The sequence below is a fragment of the Cololabis saira genome, chromosome 11 (assembly GCF_033807715.1).
Source record: "Cololabis saira isolate AMF1-May2022 chromosome 11, fColSai1.1, whole genome shotgun sequence".
Taxonomy (NCBI): domain Eukaryota; kingdom Metazoa; phylum Chordata; class Actinopteri; order Beloniformes; family Belonidae; genus Cololabis; species Cololabis saira.
In genome coordinates, this window is record NC_084597.1 from 41,459,083 (window position 1) to 41,481,735 (window position 22,653).

The 22,653-nt window shown below is 45.1% G+C and overlaps 1 protein-coding gene across 3 annotated transcripts in view; it reads right to left on the minus strand.

Annotated features, from left to right (window-relative positions):
* slc12a2 (solute carrier family 12 member 2) overlaps positions 1-22,653 on the minus strand; it is a 69,740-nt gene that overhangs the window by 26,776 nt on the left and 20,311 nt on the right. For all 3 annotated transcript variants that reach the window (XM_061734531.1, XM_061734530.1, XM_061734532.1), the window contains exons 2-16: positions 21,130-21,249; positions 18,651-18,726; positions 15,147-15,242; positions 14,175-14,314; positions 13,969-14,079; positions 13,135-13,243; positions 12,920-13,044; positions 12,735-12,819; positions 12,487-12,647; positions 12,290-12,397; positions 12,065-12,188; positions 11,818-11,919; positions 7,120-7,275; positions 5,980-6,079; positions 3,606-3,717 (exon numbers count right to left, since the gene is read on the minus strand). In XM_061734531.1, coding sequence (XP_061590515.1) covers positions 3,606-3,717; positions 5,980-6,079; positions 7,120-7,275; positions 11,818-11,919; positions 12,065-12,188; positions 12,290-12,397; positions 12,487-12,647; positions 12,735-12,819; positions 12,920-13,044; positions 13,135-13,243; positions 13,969-14,079; positions 14,175-14,314; positions 15,147-15,242; positions 18,651-18,726; positions 21,130-21,249 — 1,725 coding nt within the window. The remainder of the gene's footprint in view (positions 1-3,605; positions 3,718-5,979; positions 6,080-7,119; positions 7,276-11,817; positions 11,920-12,064; positions 12,189-12,289; positions 12,398-12,486; positions 12,648-12,734; positions 12,820-12,919; positions 13,045-13,134; positions 13,244-13,968; positions 14,080-14,174; positions 14,315-15,146; positions 15,243-18,650; positions 18,727-21,129; positions 21,250-22,653) is intronic.

Sequence of the window (22,653 nt, forward strand, 5' to 3'; positions counted from 1 at the left end):
GATCAGTCGCTGGCTGCTACGACCCGCCCAGCGTCTATTGGGACTAGGAATGGGCGATATTTTACCGTTCACGATAAACTGCAAAAGATCTGAGCAAGCAAGCAAGCAAGAAAGCAAGAAAGTTTTTATTACCGTATTTTCGCGACCATAAGGCGCAACCTTTTTTTTTTTTTTTAATGTGCCGGGCGCCTTAAGAAACGGTGCGCCGTGTCTATTACCTGAATTACGGTAATGTAAGGCCGGCCACCATGAGAACGGTAAAGGGAGAAGGGGGCGGGTGAAGCCCCCGTGAGTTGCGACGTGAATGAGACTCCACTGAGCTGATTAATGCGAAACAGAAGATGAAGACTTTTAAGGATTTGCTTGATGTGTAAAGTGAAATAAAATACAATCAAACTAAGTTTTGCTCCCGCTCTATTTAAATAAGCACACTTGTTCTGCAGCGCGTGTGTTTTGCATGTCGGGAACCGAGGATGCACCTGCCGTGGGTTTGCGGGTCCGATCGCCGGTTCCCCGGGGCAGATCCGGCTGAAATGCCGGTGCTCTTTCCCCGGGAGCCCCTACTACAAGTCCATGTGGGCTCCTCCGGTCCCGGCCGGTCGGAACCGCTCACATTCCCCGGTTAAAGCCGCGGTGATGGGCGCTGCTGCAGCCGACTTCCTGGTTCTGGTTCTGGATCCAATGACCTGGTTCCCGGCTGCTTTAAGAGCAGAGATTTCTGGGGTCTGTCTCAGGTCGGATCAGCTTCACCCTCCGAAATTTGCAGCCAAATCTGTCGGTTACAAACCCGGTACCGGATCCCGACATGCGCGGGTGTGTTCGCGGCGCGACACACACTTACTGGTTTATGTGGTGCTTGGCTGGCGCAGCTGATGGACAGAAACCTATGGTGATTTTTAAAAGAAAAACTTTGCATAAGACGTTTCCAGCCGGAGTCATTATAAGGACGAATGAAAAGGGGTGGCTGGATGAAGGGATGATGATCAAGAAGCTGAGACAGGTCTGGAAATTCGGACTGGCGCAGCTGAATTAACGGAGCTCCTGTCGGATACAAACCCTGGTACCGGCTCCCCGACAGCGCGTGTGTGTGAGCGGGTCCAGCGCGAGGGGGGGGGGGGGGGGGGGGGGGCGGACCGGGGCCCGGGACCCGCGAGGGACCTGCGAGGGAGCAGACGGGGAGCGGACCCGGTCCAGCGCGGGGGGGAACCGGAGCAGGACCCGGGACCGCCGCGGGACCAGCGCGGGGGGGGGCGGACCGGGGCCCGGGACCCGCGAGGGAGCAGACGGGGAGCGGACCCGGTCCAGCGCGGGGGGGAACCGGAGCGGGACCCGGGACCGCCGCGGTCGGGATCCGCAGCACAACGGGGTATGAAAAGTTTATTTAGTCTTGTGCTTGGCTGCCACGCTGATGGACAGAAACTGCCGCCGATGGTGATTTTTAAAAGAAAAGCGTTCCCTAAGAGACTTTTCCAGCCAGAGTGAATTGAAAAGGGCTGGATGGATGAGGAGATGATCAGTGGCTGAGACAGGTTTGTGCAGCAACCCGGTGGTTTTTTAAAATTCTTTAATGCAGAAACAGAATATGAACCTTTGAAGGGTTTGATTGATGTGAAAAGTGAAATAAAATATCAAACTAAGTTTTGCTTCCGCTGTATTTTTAGCGCGTGTGTGTTCTGCAGCACGCGTGTGTGCAGCTCCGTCTCCTTAGACGGCGCCTTTTGGGTCGGTGCGCCGTATGTGTGTTTTAAAACCAAAAATGGCACACAAAACTGAGGGTGCGCCTTTCCACACAGTGCGCCATATGGTCGCGAAAATACAGTAATTGGTTTTTATCAATTCAATTTTTAGTCCATACTGCCCATCCCTAGTTGGGACTTCTTCCTTTAATCACATCTTTTGCATCGGTTGATGGCGTAGGGCCCTCACCTTGGTTCAGGCTCCGCCTCCACCGCCGCTCATGGGGCAATTACCGGGTTGCTCTCAACAGCAACTTGCAGCAATGTAAATAATGTTATCCTGTGATCTGGGAGTTTTAAGTTAAACTGAATAAGAGGCTTTGTGTCTTTTGAAATTAAGAAAGGCCTCACAAAGCTGCCCTTCAGCCAGGAAACTGTAATGCCATTAGCTGGGAATGTTTACAGCGTTTAGCTGGAGCACAGCTACTCCTCAGCTCTTACGGCAGCGACGTCCGGCTGCTGGAGGACGACATGTTCCCCGGAGCTGCTGCCAGTGAGGCTTCACAGAGCCTGCATTCATCCGCCCAACGTGGCCCTGCCATTGTGTGACATTAATGCCCAGCAGGGTTTTTTAAAAGGCTTTTTACGCCGCGCACACAGGTCTGGAGCTGACGCGTCAGCCTCTTCGCTGCTGCGGACCCCTGGTGCTCTGGCTGCAGCCGGAGAAAACTACTTCAAACGTCCCATTGGGGGCCGAGTCGGGAAAACACTCAACTTTCTTCACCTTTCTTGCTCTGGATAACCCAGATGCAGCTGTGCTGATGGAAACCCGAGCCGTTCCGGAGGGGTTCAGCTGATACACTGTCACTGGACTGGATTGCTGGTTTGGGATCTTCTCATGTGGTCCTTTGGAAGTTGCTCTTTGGTCCATCTTCTGAAAATACACAACATTTCATGCTTTTCCTCTTCCTGGAAAGCATTTGTGTCTCTGGCAGCACCGGCCCAAACGAGCAGCTACTGTAACCTCGTGATGTTGTCCAGATGGCTTGGCCCACCTTCAGAAGTGCCGTGTGGAAACGAACCCAACCAGATGAAGATATGATTTCTTGTTTTGCCATTTCCCCGCCCACACGAAGCGATTCCCCCGGACTGTCCTGATGTGACGTACACATCGCGGTTCAGACAGAGAGATTTCGTAATGTGGGCGTGGCTGCAGAGTTGCATCAGTGCAGACTTCTGCTTTTAGGCAAGGCAAGTTTTTTTATGTAGCACAATTCAACACAAGGTAATTCAAAGTGCTTTACATCGACATTAAAAGCCGCAAGACATAGTTAGACAGTAAAAAACAAATAAAATGAAATAAAATTATGAGAAAAGAAGATAAAATAATAAAAAGCACAAGTTGCTGATTTAAGAGTACGCTTAAATAACAAATAAATGAGAAAATGATAAGAAAAGAGGTCAAATAATAAAAAGCACAAGTTGTTAAAAATAAGGGCAGTAGAGTCCAGCTGGTAAGTATTTAATTTAAGAGTAGCTTCAGTAAACAGTAATGTTTTTATCCTGATTTAAAGGAGCTGACAGTTGGAGCAGACCTCAGGTCTACAGGAAGTTTGTCTACAGGAAGTTTATTCGAGCAGAATAACTGAACGCTGCTGAACCTTGCTTGGTTCTGCTTCTGGAACCACAACAAACCAGATCCACCTTTTAGTGTTGTTCACACAGACAAGCCTGCTGACTCTCATGAAACCTTGCTGCACCACAGTCCGTAAAAATTGTTGTTTTCCAAAACATTTGCTCTCTTTAATGAAATGTTTTCATTATTAAATTAGCATTTGTGCGACATGATAGCGTCAAGGCTCTCTGCAATAATGTACTTATCTTAATTGCCTGATTTTCTGAAGACAGAACAACAGAGTCTCTGCTCACCATGCGGACGTGCCCACAGATCATCAGCGCTACGTTCTTGGTGAAGGTGTGGACCAGGTCCAGAAGGGCGGGGCGGGTGTTGGGGTAACCGGTCATCACCAGACACTGGGGTCTAATCACACACAGATCAGAGAAAACATCACATCGTCAGAGTTCAGCCACTCATTTAATGGGCATCATGTTGTCACTTTTACAAGATTAATAGCTTTAAATCTTTGTTCTGATCTTCACAAGGACCTGTAGTCTTCCTCTCTCTCTCTCTCTCTCTCTCTCTCTCTCTCACACACACACACACACACACACACACACACACACACAAACACCAAAAGCACTTCAAAGCAAGTATTTTAAGCGAGGGAATCTCATGAAGTGATGAGTGGAGACAAGGAGCTCACGAGTCATCCTGAAAGCTCCATCAGAAGCCGTTTAATCTCCTGATGGGTTTGCTGCCATGGGAACGGCCCAAAGGCACATGGTCATTAATCAGCCCTCAAAAACAGGACTGAACTCCAGTGCTTCCACGCGAGCCTTCATAGAATAAACATACTCGGAACACGCTGGCAGATCTATAAATATCATCCTGAATTTGTAATTTGCCTTCAACTGTACCGTCAAGCCCCCCAGGACACAAAACCAGCTGAAGTTGAAGCACCGCTGTGCTTTAAGTTGAAACTTTAGCCATTTACTCGTGACATTCCTTGCAGACTTTGTCCATGGCATCCGTGCACGTCAGAATGCAGCCTTCATTTTCATCTCCCAACAAATACGTTCAAACATGCACGCATCCTCGAGGCCACGCAGCGACATTTGATCATGTTGGCGTGTTTAAAGGCTGCAGGTCCATGCCAGCCCATCCAGGCTTGCAGCACGCCACGCAACCCATGTATGGACTTTATTTCCAGGATTATTATTTGAGTTGCAGAATTATGGAAACTTTCATATTTGGAAAGTAACAAAGCATCGACTGTCAGGAAGAAATTGAATATTAGCAAATTAGCATAATATTAGTTTAGTAGTATACCACAGGAACAACAACTTGGTCAGTGTTTCCCAACGCCAGTCCTGCATGTTTAAGATGTCTCCCTGCATCAACACACCTGACTGTAATTAAGGGTCATCATCAGGAAACATCTTAAACATGCAGGACTGGAGTTGGGATACACTGAACTAGGTTATGGGTTTCACACCATCTGCATACCTCTCGCACTCTTTCATTTGTTTGCATAATGCATATTGCATACTATATCATGACCACATATTCCTGTTAATTCCCAGGAAAAGTCTCCAAATTAAAGCTTTTCCAAAAGTTTCCACCCTAACTTCCCGTAGAACATTTTCCAGGCCCTTGCAACCCTAATTATTCCATATGAATGATGATGTTTCAGCAGCTGTGACCTCCCGGTCCTGAGCAGTATGGTCCGAGGACAGCGCGTGTCAAAACATCAGTTATGTAAAATATCTTAAATACCACAATATGATGTGATCAGCCCTGGAATGCCGGCCACATACAGTCACGGACCGCCTTCCCTCCCGGATTTAATATAACTAAAACCTACTTCATAATTTTTGGCACTAGAAAAAAAAAAAAAAATCAAATAACAATTAAAATTAGTGGTATGGAAATAGAAAGAATATACGAAAATAAGTTCATGGGGTATAATAGATGATAAACTTAGCTGGAAATCACATATAAATAGTGTAAAATCAAAAATGTCTAAAACCCTAGCAATATTAAGTAAAATAAATGATATCTTCTGTCAAAGAGCAACAGTTTTTGATGTTTAACTCACTCATAGTTCCATACATAAAAGAGCGTTAAGGATAATTAATAGATCTGAATATTATGAACCAACAAATAATCTCTTTATTAAATATAATACTCCATGATATAGTAGAGCAGAAAACTGTTCTATTTGCCTTTAAAGCCCAGCAGAAACTGCTTCCAAACTGCATTCAGGATTTGTTCCAAATAAAGGAAACCCGCTATGACCTGAGGGGGAAACTCATGTTTGAGACGACGACAGTAAGAACTAATATTAAAAAGAGATGTACATCAATTAAGGTTAGAGAAATATGGAATAGTTTAAGGAAATATTGTAAATAAATATAAAACACTATAACTATAAAGTATATTATCAAAAACATTTTAGAATGTGAAACGTCAATTTTATATTTTGTCTTATTTTTTTTTCCGTCTTCTTTATGCATTGTTTGTTCACGGATTAAAGCTAATGTTTCATATTTAAACTGATCACAAGATAAAAAGGGTAGAAGCTACGGCTTCAGCTACACCTTTTCGGCAAAACAAGACCAAAATAAAGATAAAAAAAAACCCAGTCCTCGATGTGCCGGCTCAGGTGTGCCTGCTCCTTACCTGAAGGTCTTGATGTGATCCTCCACGCCGCTCAGCTGCAGAGTGTGGGTCAGGGCCTGGTGGTAGGTCAGCGCCTGCGTGGACGAACCCCAGTTTACATCTGGAAGAGAGGACACACGCAGAGCCGTTAGCCAGCGTGTTTACAGGCTGGTCTGCAGAGCCGGAGGTCTCGTGACCCACGTAGCGTCGGAGTCTCCTCTGTATGTGTAGCTGCGTGTCAAACTGGGCGCACACGCGTGTGGCCGGAGCGGCCAGCCCAGCTTTGTGTTTGCAGACATGAAACTTGAGAACCAATAACAGGTTAAAAAGATGTGCAACAGAGCATGATTGTCGGGATAAAACTTTTGTTTGACTCAGCTGTGACTTCATGAAGCTGATGAGACCAGTCCGTCATGTGGACCACAAACACATCTTAACCGTCTTAAACTCAACTCGGATATGACTGACGGATATGACTCTGGAAGGCATTACTCCGGCATCTTTGACCTCTGAGGAAGCTTGGGAGTCCTTTCTGACCAGGACTCGTCCGAGCCCACCTCACTTTCAAAATACTGCCAAAATGAAAAGTCCTGTCTCAACACGAGGCAGAAAAACTGGTCCAAGCCTGCTCGTTACCAGAAAATCTACAGTAAATAACTGACAAGATTCCAGCTGACTGAAAGTGCGTTAAATCAGTTCAGACAGGAAGTTGAAGGACTGGTTCTGAAGAGGTTTGTTTGTTCCCGTTTTATTTCTCCCCACTGTCGAGAATCCAGGTTCCACCCGAGTGGAGAGGGATTTCTGAAAACTGAGAAATTATGACTTCAAATTAAAAAATGCAGGGCAAAGATTGTTTTTTTTTTTGGTCTTTTTTTATTGATGTCTTGAAAAAAGTCTATGACCGAAACGTTGGCCTAATAAACAAGTGTACGGTGAGAAGAAGGTGTGCAGGAGTTGTCTTGTTAAATTTGGCTGCAGCTTTCTTCCTCCAACGCACCTTTCTGCAAATCCAGTGTGCAAAATGTTTTCCACTTTGGTCTTTTTTTATGAAAGCCAACTTTACACCAACTCTACCGGGAGCAGCGACGACACACGTCGCACCGCTGCCGTGGCATGAATGCGACTTCAAATTAACCTGAACACGTGTCATCGTGTGCTTACCTGGCTTTTTGTGGGCGACGTAGATGTACAGGGCCAAGACGATGACGTTGGTGAGCAGGGCAGCCGCCCAGTTGATGACGAACATCACCACGCAGCACAGGATTGCTCCAGCCAATGACACCCACATGTTGTAGTATTTGAAGCTGGGACGCCAGCCTGCAGCATCCACAAAAAGTGAGTCACACAACGGCAACAACAAGTACATTTAAGACGTCACACACACAGAGGGCTGGTCACATGTTGTATGGATGGGTAGCGTGACATCTGAACACTAATGATGATGGTAAACGGAGGAAATGCACATCGTTTTAGAGTTCAGCACAAGTTCTATTAGAACATGAGGTACTGAGGTTCTTCTGGTCTATCAGACGATGGATGCTGCTGTTAAAGAGCATGGACGACATTACAACCGTAGTTCGGTTTGGGTTAAGTGGTGGGAGTTAGCAGCCTGTTAGTCTGGAGACTCGGGGAGGGGGTTATACCGGCTGCTGGGGGCCATGTTTGTTTACAGAGCGCCACAGAAATTAGAACTTGAGGGGTTTTAGTGATGGAGAACAGTTGGTGTGTAGTCACACGACGTCAGGAACAAGCCACAGGAGATAAACGGTACATGGACTGTGTGCAGGTATTTTCAGGCCCCAGAAGAAGGGGACGGATCCCGGGAGCAGGATAATCCATTACTCCATTACGTCTCTACGACTGCTGGCTTCTACATGAGTCATGTACCATTTAGGTCCTTATGACCTGCTCGAGGAATTAGAAGCGGACACAGAATCTGTACCTGCAGCTTTGCTAAAGGTTTCATATTGAAAAGGGAGAAGAAAGAAAAAGTAGAGAGCTCAATATAAAAGATCAGCTGTGAACTTCAATCTGATATTAATACTCCATACTTAGAACGGCTTTCTTCATCAGCATCTCTAGAGACGTCCCCACACCGTTTTTATCTCTTTCTTTTTATCCCGGTTTTTTCCCCCATTTCATCACCCAGTGCTCTACCTAAGTAACAGTCCTGGGCGTTGCTCCCTCTACCAACCCCGGGAGTTCCTGCACTGAGCTCAGGTCTCCTCCTTACTTGAGGAGTGAGCAGGCCGCATCTTTTCACCAGACAGGGTGGGGTTTCTCCGGCCGGACGTAGCGCGTGGAAGGATCACGTTATTCCGGTCGGAATAACGTATGTACAGTCAGTCCGGAAAGTATTCAGAACGCTTCACTTTTCCCACATTCTTTTATGTTACAGCCCTATTGATAATAGGAATAAATTCATTTTCTTTCTCAGAATTCTACACAAAACACCCCATAATGACAACATGAAAGAAGTTTTGATGCGACTTTTGTAAATGTATTAAAAATAAAAATAACAAGAAATCATATGAGCATAAGTATTCATAACGTTTGCTTAATACTTTGTAGAAGCTCCTCTGGCAGCAATTACAGCCTCAAGTCTTTTTGAATAGGTTGCTACAAGTTTGGCACACCTATTCTTGGGCAGTTTTGCCCATTCTTCCTTACAGACCCTCTCAAGCTCCATCAGGTTGGATGTACAGCCATTTTCAGATCTCTCCAGAGATGTTGGATGGGATTCAGGTCTGGGCTCTGGCTGGGAAACTCAAGGACATTGACATGGTTGTTCTGAAGCCACTCCTTTGATATTTTGGCTGTGTGCTTTGGGTCGTTGTCCTGCTGAAAGATGAAGCGTCGTCCTAGTCTGAGGTCAACAGCACTCTGGATCAGGTTTTCATCCAAGATGTCTCTGTACATGGCTGCATTCATCTTTCCCTCAATCCTGACTAGTCGCCCAGGTCCTGCTGATGAAAACCACCCCCACAGCATGATGCTGCCACCACCATGCTTCACTGTAGGGATGGTGTTCTCCAGGTGATGAGCGGTGCCTGGTCTCCTCCAAACACGACGTGTGGAATTCATGCCAAATAGTTCAATCTTTGTCTCATCAGACCAGAGGATTTTTTTTCTCATGGTCAGAGTCCTCCAGGTGCCTTTTGGCAAACTCCAGTCGGGCTGCCATGTGCTTTTTAGTAAGGAGGGGCTTGCGCCTGGCCACTCTACCATACAAGCCTGATTGGTGGATTGCTGCAGAGATGGTTGTCCTTCTTGAAGTTTCTCCTCTCTCCACAGAGGAACGCTGGAGTTCTGACAGAGTGACCGTCGGGTCCTTGGTCACCTCTCTGACTAAGGCCCTTCTCCCCCGATTGCTCAGCTTAGGCGGCCAGCTCTAGGGAGATTCCTGGTGGTTCCAAACTTCTTCCATTTAAGGATGATGCAGGCCACAGTGCTCACTGGGACCTTCAAAGCAGCAGACATTTTTCTGTACCCTTCTCCAGATTTGTGCCTCGAAACAATCCTGTTTGGGAGGTCTGAAGACAATTCTTTTGACTTCATGTTTGGTTTGTGTTGCAACATGCACTGCCAACTGTGAGAGCTTATATAGACAGGTGTGTGTCTTTCCAAATCAAGTCCAATCAACTGAATTCACCACAGGTGGACTCCCATTAAGCTGTAGAAACAACTTGAGAGAGATCAGTGGAAACAGAATGAACCAGAGCTCAATTTTGAGCTTCATGGCAAACGTTCTGAATACTTATGCACAGGTGATATTTATAGTTTTTTATTTTTTATAAATTTACAAAAATCATAACAAAACTTCTTTCATGTTGTCATTATGGGGTATTTTGTGTAGAATTCTGAGAAAAAAAATGAATTTATTCCTATTATCAATAGGGCTGTAACATAAAAGAATGTGGGAAAAGTGAAGCGTTCTGAATACTTTCCGGACTGACTGTATATGTAGCCAAGGACTGCTGCATGTTTTTGTGAGAGTAGCTCACATTAGCTACCCAGGGAACACGGGGAGAACATGCAAACTCCACACAGAAAGCCTTTCTCCAACCCCACCCAGGGTGTGGGCACTGAAGTCATGGGGGAACTAACACGCACTTCAGCGCCCACAGCGTCCCCAGCGGGAATCGAACCCAGGACCTTCTTGCTGTGAGACGGCTGCACTACCAGCTGCGCCACCGTGCCCATGTTTTTATCTCTTTCTGACGGCTTTGGCCGATAGAGAGTACTGATTCAGTTCTAGATGCTGATGTAGCTCAGTCCAAGAGGTCGAGCACAATCTTCTCTCCAACACAGGAAGTTGAAAAGGCACTATATCATGTTTTGTTTGTCCATCCATCCATCCATCCATCCCCCATCCATCCATCCATCCATCCATCCGTCCATCCATCCATCCATCCATCCATCCATCCATCCATCCATCCAGGACCAGTTCACAGGGCCAACAGTGCAGTGAGAGAACTAGTCTCCCCCGGCGCCTCCTCCAGCTCTACCGGACAGACACCAAGGGATTCCCAAGCCAAGCAAGAGATGCGGCCTCTATGGAGACGTGGGTCTGATCTGAGGACTCCTCCTGACGGGGCGGGTCTGAAACACTTCCATGGAAGGCGTCCAGAAGGAATCGGGCAGGCATCCTAACCAAACCGGCTGGGATCCTTCTGACATGGAGGAGCAGGGACACTACTCTGAGCTGCTCCTGTTCCCGTAACACTGCTGACACTGCAAATACGTCCCTCCCATCCCCTACCGAGGACCAGGGCCTCAGCCTTGGAGGTGCTGACCCTCATACTAGCCATGTATCATTAACCAGATCTGCCGTAAATAAGCCTACTTAAAGGGGACCTATTATGGCATCTAATACCTATTTTAAACAGGCCTTGAATGTCTTAAAAACAAGCTTTTGATTGTTTTTGCTAAATAAATTAGAAATTCAGCCTCTGATCCATGTCTTTATCTTCCCATTCTCTAACCTCATTATCTATGCAGGATTCTGAGTGGGCGGGGCTATTATAATGAGGCTCTGTGCTGATTGGCTGCCTGAATGACGCGATACACCGCTATGGAAAAATGGAGGAAGCTCCGGCCGGTGGAGTTAGTTGTGGGTGTGGTTTCACGCATCGCTCCTGTCGTTACGTAACGAAAATCAGCAGAATCTTATTGGCTCGTAGATCCACATCACACTGGACGATCATCCGGGCGGCTGTACAGACACTGCAGAATCTGGTTTCTTTCCTCCTTCTCTGAGTTGGCAGGCTGAGGGGAGACTAGGGGTGGGTTAAAAATATCGATATATCGATATTTTATCGATATACATGTGTAGGAACGATTATCGATACATAAATCCAGGTATCGATTTAAAAAAAAAATATATATATATTTTTTTTTTAATCCCGATTTTTTTCCCCCATTTCATCACCCAGTGCTACTTCCTAAGTCAGTCCTGGGTATTGCTCCCTCTACCAACCCCGGGAGGCCCTGCACTGAGCTCAGGTCTCCTCCTTAACCTGAGGAGTGAGCAGCAGCAGCTTCTTTCCACCAGACCAGTGGGGTTTCTCTGGCCGGATGTAGCGCGTGGAAGGATCACGTTATTCCATTATTGTAACTAGAATATCGATATCGTATCGTCTTGGGACCAGGTGTATCGGAATCGTATCGTATCGGGAGGTCAGTGATGATACCCAGCTCTAGGGGAGACCACCGTTTTTTATTGCTTTATGTTAAAGCAAGAAAAAAAACGTGTTTTTCATAATAGGTCCCCTTTAAGGAAAATAGGTAAACACAAAATGTCATCAAGAGCCGACTCAAAAATATTTTACCGCTGACTTTGTTGCATTTTGAGCTCACCTGGCGAGTTGGCCAGTGAAGCGTGGAACACAGAGAAGTTGATCAACGCGTAGGACGCCAAGAAGAAGTTGGAGATGATGGGAGCAATCACGTTCAACTGGGCTGTAGAGGAAAGCAGACGGTCAGCTCAGGGCAGGTCAGGATCCGTCCTCCTGCAGTCGGGGAAACCCCACGGCGGGTCCGAGCACTGGGATCGGCAAACGCCCTCCAAGCATGCACTGAAAATGATTCACGTGTGCAGGCGTACCGATGAGGATGAAGGCCAGACCGATGCCGAAGGTGAGGAAGTAGCCTCGGAGCGGCTCGTTGTTTTTGCCATAGCCTTTGGCAAACATCCCCAGGCCGGGGTAAATGTTGTCCTTACACAACGCCTGCACACACGAAAAAAACCCATCATAAAACCTCCTTTCACTTTTAGTTATTTGCAACAACCTAGACAGACATTTTTAATAAAACTGAGTGTAGACGTTACCTGGAAAACCTTTGGAGCGCTCACTAAAGACGCCAGAGCCGAGGACAGCGTGGCAGAGAAGATCCCGGCTGAGATGATCGGTCCAAAACCAGAAACAACACTCATCACCTGAACAGGAAGTTGGACATGTTATCACTGTGCCTTTCTCTTATTTTGTAGAAAATGTCTAGACCTCTTTTAAAAGAGCTAATTCATACCTGGAAGTCATTATGGAGTCCGTACTTGCAGCCTTCTTTCTCGCTCCTGCAACTCACGAAATCGTAGCCTAACTTGCAGGCTGCTTCGGTGCAGTTTGCCATGAATTGCGAGCTGAGGGTGTCGTTCATGCTTCCACTGGCATCTCTCACGATGCAGGAGCCTGCAGTCAGTGAAGCATCACACACAGTCATCTCATGCTGCAAACAAATGTGGCAGAGCGGCAGGAACACCGGAAGTGTTACTGTACCTGTGGAAACGGCGACGCCCAGGTAGACTATTCCTGTAATCAAAATGGCCAGAAGTGTTCCTTTGGGGATGGCCATTTGTGGGTCCTGAAACAACGATGACAAACACTCAGGACAGAGCACAAGTCTTCTGATGAATGGATCATCTCTTTCCAAGCATAGCTGCTATTTCATTACAGCAACTCACCGCTAGGTCTCCAGAAATGTTGGCGCCAGCCAGAATACCGGTGGCTGCCGGGAAGAAGATTGAGAAGACGGAGAAGAAGGTCTCCTCTCGAAAGTCTGGACCCATGTTCTCCCACATAATGCTACCTGAAGATGAAAGTGAGAGCTGATAAAGCTAAGCTCTGATCTGAGGGTCACCAAGGAGGAGAGGAAGTCAATGTCAGTGTGTGGTCGTACCATCATAGCCAAAGAAGCCCCGAGCCCTCTTTGATTCAACAGGAATGAAGGATCCGATGAAGTAGTTGATGATGGCTGTGATGAGGACAATCAGCAGAAAGATCTGGGCCTGAGGGAAACAAAATTAACCGTTCCACATGTCTCTTGAATCATAGACTACGTTTACATGCAGTCAAAATTCGGGTTATTGCTAATATTCCGGTTACTGAGACATGCGGAATATTCTGTTTACATGGTAATTAATCATTTGGGATATCTGGATCAAACCAGCGACGCACGGAGAACATCATGACACAATTCCCGTCATTTCTGCTTCTTCTTCCTGTATCCAAATTCAAAACAAATGCTACTTCGCTCCCCTTCTTGTAAATCTTCTATCCCGGTACTTTCTACCGTCTACAAATGCAGAAATGTTCATATCCTTCATTACATTTATGAAGTGATTAGTCTCCTCCTGGTCTTGGTTTCTCCGTGTTTATAAGAACTTCCTGGACTCAAAAGACCAGGATTCCTTGTGAACAGAGCATGTGCAGAAAACACATTCCTGTTCCGTTTGATGGGGATATTCCGTTTGGTGTTTACATGACCCAATATTGGGGTTTTAAAAGGAGTAACCCAGGGTTCATATTGGAGTTTTTAAAAACCCGAATATGAGCAAATTCGGGTTATTCAAAAGGGGTTATTGGTGTTTACATGGCCGTGCAAATTCGGGTTATTGCCAATATTCGAGTTTTAAAAGGGTTATTGATGCATGGAAATGCAGTCATTGTGCATCTGGGCTGTCGTCACCAGGACGACAGCTCTCTTTATATTTCCAACAGATACCATTCATACCTTGGCCTCCCACTCCATTCCTGCCACGGAGATGCCCAGGAGAAGGATGATGGTGATGGTGCCAATGATGCGGATATCATTGATTTCATCTGTCATGATGGCTTCGGATTCCTGGCAGGTTGTTCAGCAGAGGAGCAGAGATCAGTCAGCACCAGGTGGAAGGAGACGTCAGTAATAATTATGAGGTCACCTGAGCAGGGACTTACCTTGAGAAGCTCCACCACCGTCTCAGCAAAGCCCACCACGTACATGGCAACAGCCACTGCATTCGCGAAGGCAAAGATCAAGCCGATGGACCCACCGAACTCCGGACCTAAACTCCTCGAAATCAAGTAATACGCTCCACCTAAAATAAGACGTTGTGGAGGATAACATCAATGCTATTGATCTATTCCTTCTTTTACTTCTGGACAACAGAGTAATTTAGTCAATTTTCTGTCATGGACCCTGCACTGCAAAAAATTCAAAATCTTAATAAGAATATTTGTCCTAATTCTATTTAAAATGTCTAATTTTTTGTCAAAAAATCTCATTACAATTAAAACAAGAGTCATCACCAGAAAAATAACTTATTTGCCAATTTTGACCTGTTTCAAGTAAATTTTCACTTGAAATAAGTAGAAAAATCTGCCAGTGGAACAAGATTTATCTTCTTATTACAAGCAAAAAAATCTTGTTCCACTGGCAGATTTTTCTACTTATTTTAAGTGAATTTCGAGTCTTGTTTTAAGTGTAATGAGATTTTTTGACTAAAAATTAGACATTTTAACTAGAAATAAGACAAATATTCTTGTTAAGATTTTGAGTTTTTGCAGTGTGGTTTTTCTCTTTTTCAAGATCAGGGATCATACACCGGCTGCATGCGCGCACTCACCTGAACAGCTGATGCAATCAAAACAACCACTATGACCTCTGCAGATATTTTCACTGGAAAAACAACAAATTTACACCCTAATAGAGGGGCTTTCTGCAGGATCAACGGCATTAATCTCGGCTCTGCCGCTGAATTTGGCTGATAGTTCACCATATTTCCAAGGTGCACACTTGTCCCAAACAATGATCTGAAAACACCCTTTCACACATACAGCGGGTCTGTATGGCTGAATCTCACTGGTCATACTGTTACAAGCTTGTTGACTCTTTTGTGATATTCTGGAGAGATGGAAAGTAATGTTTACCTCCTCGGACGAATCCGTTGGTGGCGATGGCCGATGTGGAAAGACCAGTGATGGTCGTAACCACGGTAGCCATGAGGACGATCATGCAGGCGAGAGCTGCAGAGAGGGAACAAAAACAAACCGTCAGACCTCTTGATAAGAGCGTGTTACATGGGGAGGTTTTTCCAGTAGATCTATAAGGAGTTGCAGCACAGCCATGAATACAAGCCGACCACGCTTCACTCTGAGGTGATATTTCACATCAGAGTGGAAAATAACCAACTGGTGCTCAGAGACAGAGATTGTGGGGAGTTGCGAAGGAACTGAGAAAATAACAGCGTGATGAGCACTGAGCCGTCAGTAAACACGGGCAGCGTGCCTCTGCCTGGTAACTGCAGGCGGCCATGTTTGAATGTGTCGGGTATCTGCAGGCTGCCTCTCATCCTCCTTCGGTTATTAAAAGGTAGCATCAAAATAAAACGACTGCATTCCTCTGTCGGGGGCGACTGGAAACAATATCCTGGATTCAGGTCTGGATACACATCAAAAGTGAGTCCGTCCTGGACCGGACCACGACCCCAGCACCTGTACAGGTCTCAAACATAAACAAACCACCTGAACAGCCTTGAAACAGGCGGGAGGAGGGAGAGACGGACCCATTTATGCCCAAAAAGGTTTGGTTTTGTGTGCAAGGACTGAGCTGAAACACTTGACATACATGTTCTTTAGATATATATTTTTTACACTTTGCTCTCGTTTATTTTAGTAGATACCATTTTGTAGCTGTAGTGGCCTTTATTAACAGCGACTAGACAGGAAATGGGGGGTGAGAGCCAGAAGACGCGCAGCGAAAGGCCGCAGGCTCCTGTTCATGTCGTAGTGAGTGATGAAGAAAATGAAATGAATGTTTCTAAGTGTTTCTAAAAGGGGAAGAAGAAGCCTTGCAACATCATATGAACAGCAGCCCGGCGGATTTCTCACACTAGATTGCACAAAAGTCCCAATGTAAACCTCACCATTTCCTCTTCAACTGACAGATGCGGTTTATTCTGAACTGATCATTTAAGGTGATGACGTACATAAACAATTCACACAAATGTTTACAGCGCTTATTTTTATGTATCATGGCGCACTTGTCTCCGCTGGACAGAGGTTGGATAAGACTCAAGCTGAACTTGGTGGTTTTGAAAGACAGGGAAATGCACGGCCCTGGGACGGATCAGTGTCAGTAAACGGATCTCAACACCCGGGCTGGTCTAGCCTAAAGCGAGCATCCTGTCTGAGGATAACCGTTTCAACTTCATCTGTTGCAAAGAGTCAAAACAGGCACAACAGAGAGCTTTGGGAACAGAAAGGAGAGGCATTAGCCTGCACGTCGGGAATTTATGGCATGCACCCCTCGTAAAATGACACACCAAAGATTGTTGGGCCACGGCCCATCAATCAGAACCAACACGGCCGCCTGGTATAAATGCCAGGTACAACTTGATGGATGAGAGAAGTTTGCCGTTTTCAACTGATTAAAGGAAAGATGGCAGAATCACTGCCACAGAGCACTTGAAAGAGGAAGGTGCACAGGTGGGCGATGCCCGCTCGGGTCAGAGGAGACTCATCATCGGCAGCCTCACCAGAAATTACCTTGAAATGAACTCATGCAAATGTTTTTCTCCTTCAGGCGATGCTGCAGAGCTTGGCACCCAAAAGTACAAGTATCAACAGGCTACTGCAAGAAATAATGTTTCTGGATGACTTGTGCTGCTACCGAGGCCACAAACCATCATCCGCCCAAGGCTCGTTTTATATCAGTGACATGCAGTGAATATCACTAAAGGGGCGAATGTACTTGCCGTTCAAAACGCGTACGCGAGCACATCATGGCCGACACGCATGTCCATGTTGTGTCACATCTCCATTAGGCCACCACAAAAAATAAAGAAAATCAGTATGTGGCGGTGACACTTTCACGTGATGGAACATGGCTATGATGTCAGCCATTAATGCAACCTGTCTAAATATCATGAAGAACACCAAAGAGGGAATTTGTGAGAGCTGGACCCTGTAGCAGTTAACTGTTCGGGGAGGTGCCTTTGTAACTTGCTCCACAATCAAATACAACTCGTAGTGTCTTCTTTTTAGGATGATACAGCCCATGGTGTGGAATGTACCCGACCTTGCCTTCTGTGCCATCCAGCTGTTGTTGAGGCAGCTGTTCTACATCGCCAATTCTGATGACATCAGAAAGGAACTGCACATACTCCCAATTAGGCCTGTGTTGAAAAGATCGATTCTCCGATTTTAAATCGATTCTCATATTAATTCCTAAAAATCGATTCATATGTCTAAAGATCGATTTAAAAAAAATAAAAAATAAAAAAATTTCATCATTACATTACAACTTTTGGTACTTTTTTGTTTATGCCCAAAAAAAGAATATTTTGTTGGACACGAGAATAACTGGTGCCATGTTTTTGCCTTTAAATATGTTTAAAGGTATGAAAACATTAACGTTTTCAGTTATAATTGCATAAATTGTCTATATTTCTTTGCTTTATATACTGTCTTGGGGTTACATTTGCATAAATGTTAAAAACCAAATTCTCATAAATGGGGAAAAAATCTAACTGATTTCCTCCGTCTCTGTTTCCTCCCTGGATCTGTTTGATAATTCTGACCCACGATGTTTCTGAAAGCAGTTCTATCAGCATTCTGGGAGCTGATTGGTCCTTACAGCATCATTAGCTGCAATACTTGCTGTTGAATCTCAATATAATACTAGTATTAATATGTTGCAGAACTACAGTCATATAATTCATGCAACAGCTGAAAAAACTTTTATTAACATTTTATTAACAGTAACCCAAATCAATATCGGATTGAATCGAAGCGTGATCGTTGATTCTGAATCTTAAGAATCGGAATCGAATCGATTCTTGATATTTGAATCGATGCCCAGCCCTACTCCCAATGATATTCCTGGTTCTTCTGAAACTTTCTTTTCAAGCTCATGGCACGCTGTTCAGCAATGCACCGATTGTTTGGCAGGATGACGGCCAGCTCTCTGCTGCGGTCTTAGACTCGCCGTGTCTGGTTTTGAGCTGAATCAGCGGGACACAATCCCATGTAACAAGTCGTCAAACGAAATGGAGTAAATGTGGAAATATTGCTGCTGTTTCTCATCGTCTGTTGCTGCTTCGGCAGGACGAACGAGCTCTCCAGTCTCCCGACGGCTCTGGTTGAACGGCCCGACAAATCTTTTCTTGAGATCATGAGCAGAGCAGTGGTCTCCTCTTCATCAGTGCTGCTGTCTGGTTCATTTATCTTTGTTCCACCAGCTGCTTTATTAGACTACTACCAAAGATTTGATTACTTTTCTAACTCTGCTCTGCTTACTGCCCCCAACCGGTCACCGCCGGTACGCCGCTCGTTCACAACGCAGCTGGTTGTGAAGCAGCTCAAACAGCAAGTATATTCGCCCCTTAAAGGACAAATGTCTTCAACATATATTAACACAAGATATTTACGTACCAATTCCAGCCTGACCCACGATCCACGTCATACGGATGAAGAGCATCACTCCCCAGATGTTCAACATGCAGCGGACCTAAAGAGACAAACATGTTTAAAAAGGTATTAATGCTCCACTTGTACATGGAAAGACCCTCAAAGACCCGAGGCCAAATAGCTGTACTGAGCATGCTCAATCTGCTGAGATCAAGGATATTCAAACAGATGAGAGGAAGAGCCCCCATGCTGTCCAAACATCATAAAATGTTTTTAATTTCCTTCATCCCTCCCCCATCCCAGCCTGCAGCTTACTATCATATTTTATAACAAAGGAAATACTCAGCACCACTTGAAAAAACCATTAAAAACCAACAGACATGAGAATGATGGGACGGTTTATATTAGAGGGGAAGCAGAGTCTCTAGATGTCACAATAAAGCAGGTTGATAACATCCAGCCACCTGTATGCATGTATTAGGATTTCATGAAATTGTTTAAGAGTTTGAAGGGTTTTTCTACAAGATTCTACACTGGTGGTGTTTCTCTATATGCAAAGTTATCTCCTATTCAGGAGTTCAGCTATGGCTCCACTGTTTTCTCTATTTGCAGGGTTTAGTGTTTCATGGCTCCACTGTTTTCTCTATGTGCAGGGTTTAGTTCAGATAGTTACTCTTCGTTAAGTGAAGACAATGGGGAGAAACAGATATTTTAACACTGAGGGGTCTTATCTGTAATCTGGCTTGACATCCTAAGGAGGAAACAATGACCAGGGCCACTGAAGGTCTGATATGGTTGGCAGATGGGGTTCACTACAAAGAACACCTCCCTTTTTTAGTATAAATACGACTGGATCCATAACCACTGTGTATTCCACTCCTGCCTATGTGGTTTGAGAGACGTGGACCTTCGGCCGGAAAGCGTTGTGCATGATAAAGGCTTGTATTAACTTTGATTCTATTTCACGGGTTTTCTTATGGTGCACCAGACAAACGAACACGAAGGATCTTTCACATGGAAGATCCATGCTACGGCTGTACTTTCAACGTGATTTAAACATCTCCCTCTGGCTCATTGGCTTAAACCACTTCAGACCCCGTTCAACAAATAACCATGCTCAGGTTCAGGAAACAGCAAAAGACTGTGTAAGTGTCATTAACCATAACTGACTGCTTTTACATGACTTTGAGGATTAGGTCATCTTTCAGTCGCTCCACGTTTATGTGTTTTCCTGCAAAACCATATTTATAAGTGAAGATGTAAAACACATCAAGTCAGAAAACATCTGTTTTGGGATTTGCTCAGAAAAACAGTTCCCCGTGAAGTGTGTGGAAAAAAAACAAACAACTAATAAATTCACTTGGTTGCTAGTCTGGAGAGAAAAACAACTGCATCCACTGAGCCTTGGTTGGCCAACGTTTCCTCGCAGCACAAACCCTTTTCTCTGGAGACGTCTTGGAAACAGAAGCACGAGCAGATCCATCAGGACGGAAAACTTGCTTGATCCATCAGAGCAACCACTGACGCTCCTGCTCGTGTGGACGCACACGGCCCTCTGGCATCAGAGACCCACGGTAATAAAAACATTTGGCAGCAGGACGCGTTCCCTCTACCGGTGTTTTGCTCAAATAAGTCAGAAAACATGGAAAGGCAGAACGTGGCCTCGGGCTTAAATGTTTTTTTCATAGGTTGACGGTTTCATTGGTACTAGTGTTGTCCCGATCGATCGGGTCCGATCACGGCATTTTCAAAACATTGGTATCGGCCAAAAAAGTATCGGGACAAACCTAGTTATTAATGTTTTTAATATATATTAAAGCGTTTTCTATATCGTTGCATTTAACGTCACTTCCGGCCGACGAAGTAAGTGAAACTAACATGGTTTACATGTTTGAATTGTGAAATGTTCTATCTGTTCATGTTCATTAAGCTGCTGCTATTCATTCATTCATTCATTCATTCATTCATTCATTCATTCATTCATTCATTCATTCATTCATCCATTCAGAATGTTGCACTAAGGTTAAGACAAAAAGTATTTTAATTTTCTTGTGTTTGTGAGTTTGACTGGATGTCATTCAACGACCTCTTTTGAAGTTAAATTTATTTATTTCTGTTATTGCACTATTCTGCACTTTTTGTTTTAGTTTACAATTTCATGTTTTTACATTTTGTGGCACCAGAGCTGATAAGCTTTGTTGAAATAATGTCCATGTTGTTTCCAATGGACAAGAAAAGAAACTTGGGATCATTTAGTTTTAGTCCTCTTTTTTAATTTTTTTTTTTTATTATTCATTGGCAAAATGTATCTGATCGGGAAAAAGTATGAGAAATGTATCGGGAGCCAAAAAAAGAAAGAGAAAAATCAGGATCGGCAGATACTCAAACTCAAGGGATCGGATTGAGAGCTAAAAAATCCTGATCGGGACGACCCTAATTGGTACCAAAATAAAAAAAAATTAAAAAAAAAAAGCAAACAGAAGTTATGCGGGTTTTGACTCACCAGCACACCTTTGATCCAACCAAACTTGACCACTCCTTTGGGTTCAGCTGCTTCTTTGGCGGCAGCCTCCTCCGCCGGCGTGAGCTCATCACCGTTGGCGAAGCCATCCTCGAACGGCTCCTGCAAAGAACAACAACGCGGCCGCTTCATGAGTGGAACACAGTGTGGCGAAGCATCAGCTTTGTCAACTTGAATCAGCTGCATCCTTCAACAAGAAACCCCAGAGCCAAGGGTCACATGTCAATCACGTCCTCTCTTGTTTCCCCTCAACTCAAGGAAATTAATTACTGACTTTTTCAAACATTGATTCAAGTCATGGTTTTAGGATGGCTGGTTGGGGAGATCAGAAACTGAAGTCATCCGAGCCAGTGGGGGACAGGAAAAGAAAGACCACGATGGACAATCCACCCCCTCTCCAGGACTCAGCATCTCAACAAAAAGACCACGTATCCAGCTGGACGTACTCTCCCAACTGGACAAGGCACAAAAATGAGACGCTGAGCTTTTATTTTGAAGATCCCCCGCTGTAGAAACTGCACCTCCTGCCTTTCCTCTGAACTCTGTCATCAAGTTCTCACACAGGTGACTCCCCTTTGAACACCACGTGCTAACTTGTTTGAACGAGCAGAAATGTACTTTATGTACTTTTTTATTATCAATCTGCCTTACCAATGACGTAACACGTTGTTCAGAGAAACTAGACGCATGTTGAAAAGATCAGACGGCTGGGGATGGGATGAGAAAAGTCTCCATACGTCTTTAAAGACGACCTTGTAAACAGGTTTGACCTTGAGATACAGCAGGTCATAAACTCAGGAAGTCTCCATCCTACACACACAAACGGCCAGTTGACCCTCTCAGGTCACCGTGTGTCCGGGACGCCGTCCCAGCTGCATCTGCAGCTCTGCTGAGCGCCAGATTAACTCAGGACATCTGTAAAACAATCTTCCGCCCAGAGCCTCCACGTCACGTTCATCAGCATCTGGCCCACGGGTTTGGACAAAAGGGGCAGCCATCAGATGAAATGAAGCTCAAAATAACCACTTGATTTGAAGGAACGCATAATTACATTAATTACAGAAGAAGGCAGATGATGAAATGCTCTGCAAACCATTATGGCATGGTCCGAGTGCCGATCCTGTGATCCTCCAGCTTCTCGTATTGTTGGAGCTTTTATAAAGAGCGTAAATGATCGTGGTCATGGTACGGTCATGCATGACCAATAGACCGAGGTTACAAGCATTCATTGTTTAATTGTGATGTAGTTTGCTCCGTTTATCTTGGAATTTAAATTCCTGACCAAACGGTAGCTTTACTGAGAGCTTCACCGTTTGACTTTGTTTCTCGTCGATCGAAGGAAAACTTGTCCTGGTGACATAACTACCTCTGCTGCAACAAAAGCGTTGGATTCGGGGGGAAAACGTCCACATCAGCTGACAACATTCAATACGATTCCACTAGTGGGCACGCAGAGACGGTCCGTGCTGTGATTTTAGTATAATGAGGCGAGAGCGGGAGCGGCGT